At 45.6% G+C, this 5,192-nt stretch overlaps 1 protein-coding gene across 1 annotated transcript in view; it reads left to right on the forward strand.

The window, feature by feature from the left end:
- MTR (5-methyltetrahydrofolate-homocysteine methyltransferase) overlaps positions 1–5,192 on the forward strand; it is a 462,707-nt gene that overhangs the window by 412,204 nt on the left and 45,311 nt on the right. Inside the window, exon 28 of the mRNA XM_018563293.1 lies at positions 166–321. Within this exon, the coding sequence (XP_018418795.1) occupies positions 166–321 (156 nt within the window). The remainder of the gene's footprint in view (positions 1–165; positions 322–5,192) is intronic.

A 5,192-nucleotide genomic window follows, 5' to 3' on the forward strand; every position in this document is an offset into this window, starting at 1 on the left:
TGAGATTTCAGTAATACCTTTTGGTTGTAAATTATTAAAAATCTGTCGCCACAATTTAGGAATTTAGGAAGTGTGATCAAATGTGGTTCAGCTACTTCTGATTCTGTTTTACCTTGATAATATTAAGTCATTCAAAATTTTTACAATTCTTTTTGCTTTATGCAGTAAAACCGAAGCTGACAGGAACACAGGTTTTTAGAAAGTATGACTTGGAGAGACTAAGTCAGTACATTGACTGGAAGCCATTCTTTGATGTATGGCAGCTCAAAGGAAAATACCCCAATAGAGCCTTTCCAAAAATCTTCAATGACAAGTCTGTTGGTAAGTAAATATCTTGTATTGCACATATTACCAATTATTTACTGCATGTGTGTGTGTGTGTGTTAAATAGTTTACTCATAGATCAGTTCTCTACTGTTTTGTTATTGGAATTTGGACATTATCTACTCTGTCCCCTGAGCTGGTAGGACTGGAAATAACCATTCACTGTAAATTTACTGTGATGTGTTCACAAACTATCTCTTTATTAAGTGCTAACCTGCTGCATTTAGAAAATGTGCACAATAAAGGTTTGAAATTAGTATTTTTTCCATTCCACACCTAAAATAATGTCAGAGTATCAAGAGCAAATGCATGCAATAACCCATAGCACAAATCAGGTGGCTGAGTGCTCTAATGCTGGGACAAATTGTACATTCACATTCCTTAGTCACATGGTGTTTTGATAACAAATGCATGAATTTGGAAAATAAAAAATATATTTTTTTTTTTTTATGAGGTCCAATCATGAGATGTTTGGGTGGTAGATTGCGAATGAGATAAATATGCTGTATAGAGGAAAAGTAAATGAATTGTGCTGCAAGACAAAAATGTATATAATTATACATCCATTGATACACATGCATCATTGTGCCTAACATAACAGTCAACACAGTTCTATCCTAAAGCAGAATATCAGGCAACTAACTTTTACCTTTTATCTGTTGTGTATTCACTAAAAAAAATAAATGATAAATAAAAAAATAAATAAATGGGTAGCACCCCCCCTGACCCCTGAAGGCCTGAAGAGGACCACAAAGGCAGAGAGGGCGGACATTTCCCTCTCAGGGTTGGATCCTTAGCCGGGTTGTGGGATGTGAACAGTAAATTGGGGGCCTTTACTTTTTAGATGCTTTATTATAGAACAGCCAAACTGGGAGAGTGGGTATAGGGCTTAGGTTTGCCACATGTCTGGGATTCACCCGGACAGTACGTTTTTTGAGTTTTGCGCCCGGGTTTCCAGCCAGCTGACACCCGGACACAAGACACTAAGTGCAGACAGATGCGGCTGCCGAGGTCCCCACCAAGCACGGGATGTCAGCCAGCCACATGCGCCTGAAGCTCCATCTTCCTGTGAGCCGCAGGCTCAAGCAGGCACAAGCTGGCCCGCACATCTCCTCCTCTGTCACGCTGCCTGCCTCCGGACCCCTGGTGGGACACCGCACAGAAAAGCCTGCATAGCCACCTGAAAGCCTGCACAGCCCACCTTAGAGTCAGCATTGCCCACCTGAAGGTCTCCACACACCTTACGATAATGGCGGGAAATCCCGCGATCGTACGATTATCGTAAGGTGTGTGGAAGCCGTGCGACCTCTACTACTGTAAACTTACGGATATGTTTGAAAACCCGCCGAGCATCGTACGATGTTCGGCGGGTTTGTGGCATGTCCGTACGATAAAAGCAGTACGGGCCGGTGTGCGCAAGCGCACACTGCCCGTTCGGCATTGCGGTCATCGGAAGCCCGCCCCTCAGGGGGCATGGCTTGCGATCATCGCAAGTACGATCTGCCTATGCAAGATAGGCAGATCGTACGTTTTTTTTAAGTACCTTACAACCATCGCAACATCAGGGCGTCGTCCCAGAACAACACAGCATATGTAGATTCATATTATTTTGTATTGCTCGTATTTGTAATCCTCTATATCCGGTCTCCTTACTACCTCCTGTGGCTGCCTCTCCTCACTTTCTCCTCTATATTCTCGCAAAAAAACAATTGCGGTGCTTGTGTGTTTGGGTTTCACTTAAAGAAAAGGTTGCAACCCTAATAGGGCTTCAGACATCCATAGCAAAATAGACTCCAGATTTACCAGTCTCTTCAAGCTTCCAAAGTGCAGGAATACTTTAGTTGTGCTGCCTTCCTGGCACCTCCAGCAGTCATGGTTCTCCTCTGGTTCTTCTTTCCAGATAGTTCCAGACGCCACCTGGCTCCACATATGGCCTCATGCAGGCTTAATGCCAAGTAAGCATCTCCAACCTTGTACATGCCACCCACAGACTGAACAGAGCACATGGCAATTCCTGAGTATTTATACACTTCCCCAGTATGCACCACTGGCCATGGAACTCCTAGTGATTGGCTGGTGAGGCATAGACACTCCTAATATTTAGGGTCACACCCCACTACAGGTAGGTGCAATCGCATAGCTGAGCACCTAGAAATGACCAAATGATACCAGATTACAAATCATCCAGACTGATTACAGTGCTAGCAACACTATATTTAAATAGCCACTCCAAGGGGCTATATTCTGTTACAACCACCACTTTATGTATTTCCACATACCTTTCTGAGACACATCTGTACGGATAGTATGACAACCTACTAACTTGGTGATATTCAAAGATAGTATTCAACTCCATAAGAAGACTCAGAGTAGAATCCAATGTAGTTTATTTGCCTTCTCAATACAGAGGATGTGATTCCTTGTCATTCTTAGAGTGAAAAGACATTCCCATCTTTGCCATTAACAGGTTAAACAGAGACCCTCTTTCCTCAGTGAGGGATGATGCAGAAAGAGGAAGTGAGAAGGGAGGATGGGATGGTCTAGAGAGGACTGTACCGATACAAAAAACAGCAGGGGTAAAAGGCAGATACCAAAGTATACACGGATTATTATTATTATTATACAGGATTTATATAGCTCCAACAGTTTGCACAGCGCTTTACAATATAAGGAAGACATTACAATCACAATACAATTCAAGACAAGATGGTAAGGAGGGATAGGCTTCCCTGAAGAGGTGAGTCTTAAGGGATCGCCTAAAGGCAGTCAGAGTGGGAGATAGATGGACAGGTTGGGGTAGAGAGTTCCATAGGATGGGAGAGACTCTAGTGAATTTCTGGAGGCGAGCTTGGGAGGAGTTGATGAGGAAGCTGGAAAACAGGATGTCTTTTGAAGAGCGGAGGGGATGGTTCGGGTGATGCTCTGAAACCAGGTTTGAGATATAGCCAGTGGCTGAGTTGTAGATGGCTTTGTAAGTGGTTGTTAATATTTTGAATTGTATCCTATGGGCTATTGGAAGCCAGTGGAGGGATCGCCAGAGGGGGGTTGCAGACACTGAGCATTTGGTTAGGTGAATGTGTCTAGAAGCTGCATTCATGATAGACTCAAGGGGGATAGCCTGTATAGAGGTAGGCCAATGAGGATGGAGTTGCAATAGTCAAGACGAGAAATAACAAGTGAGTGAATGAGTAATTTTGCGGTTTCATTGGTGAGGGAGGGGCGTATTTTGGAGATGTTACGAAGGTGAAGACGGCAGGATTTGGATAGTGATTGGATGTGGGGACGAAAGGTGAGGTCCTAGTCAAGGATGACACCTAGGACCTTGGCACAGGGGGAGGGCTGGATAGTTGTGTTAACAATCTCAAGGGAAAAGTTTGGGGAAGGTTCATGGGCGAGAGGAAATATTTTGAGCTCAGTTTTTGAAAGGTTGAGTTTTAAAAAGTGTTGTGACATCCAGACTAATATGTCAGTTAGTAGATTAGTGGCACACAAGGACACTGAGGGGGTGAGTTGTGGAGTAGAAAGATAGATTTGAGTGTCATTGGCATAGAGGTGGTATTGGAAGCCATGTGAGGTTATTAACTGACCAAGGGAGGAGGTGTAGATAGAGAAGAGAAGGGGTCCAAGGACAGAGCCTTGAGGGACCCCTAAAGGAAGAGGAAGGGAGGAGTTAGATTTGTAGGTGACACTAAAGGAGCGCTTAGATAGGTAGGGGGAGAACCATGAGAGAGCAGAGTCTTGTAGGCCAAGCGAGTGGAGTTTTTTGAGGAGGAGCAGGTGGTCAACAGTGTCAAAAGCAGCAGAAAGGTCTAATAGCAAGAGTAAGGAATAGACTTCCGGTTCCGGCGCCCGATGTAGCAGACGCAGAGTGTAGAGCTCCCGCGCGGCCAAGGATAATCTTTATATAAAATCGTGCCACGGCACACCACAACCCGAAATAGTCAACCGACTACTTACACTACCTTCTATAATACCAGGAGCATGGACAAATTTCTCGCTAAACGGCGCACAGGACCGCGGGGAAAAGGCACTCCAGTCCGGGGTAAGCGGCCTCTGACCCAACATAAGATGGCAGCCACTCCTGAGCTTCAGGATGCCAGCGCCTCCTCGGAAGAAGACATGCCTGCACTGTCTGATCACAGTATAATTGCGGCAGAAGTAGCCAAATTACTTCGCCCCACCATCCAGGATGCCGTAACCAAAGCGGTTCATAAGGGAATACAATCTCTACGCCAAGATCTAATGCATCATGCGAACAGGATTACAGAGGCGGAATCACGCATAGCGTCCCTGGAGGAAGGAGCGGACTCATCGTTGACACATCGACAGTCCACCGACAAGCAGGTCCAACAGCTCCTAGACAAAGTCGACGACCTGGAAAACCGCTCACGACGGAACAACGTACGGATCGTAGGCCTTCCAGAGTCCTATCGACCATCGTTGCTGGCATCTATCTGTGCCATTAATATACCGGATCTCCTCGGACTGGACCCAGGGTGCAAAGTGGAACGTGCTCACCGAGTGGGGCCCCCCAACCCGGACAGGAAGGGTCCGCGCCCGGTGATAGTAAGATATTTGGATTACACTGATCGTCTGGTGGTTATGCAGGCCTTTCGCGCCAAAAAAGAGCTATACCTGGACGGCCATCGCCTCCTAATCTTCGCGGACTATTCTGCGGAGGTTACAAGAAAACGCAAAATGTTCAACAAAGTCTGCTCTCTTTTGTACCAAAAAAGAGTCAGATTCACCTTGGCTTACCCAGCGATTCTTCGATTCCAGACGGAAGATGGATCACCTCATTCGTTCCGAGACCCGGAGGCCGCATTCAAATTCATGGAACAGATGACGTCACATGCAGATCCCATGGC

This window comes from Nanorana parkeri, unplaced genomic scaffold, assembly GCF_000935625.1.
Source record: "Nanorana parkeri isolate BGI_ZX_2015 unplaced genomic scaffold, ASM93562v1 scaffold650, whole genome shotgun sequence".
Classification (NCBI taxonomy): Eukaryota; Metazoa; Chordata; class Amphibia; order Anura; family Dicroglossidae; genus Nanorana; species Nanorana parkeri.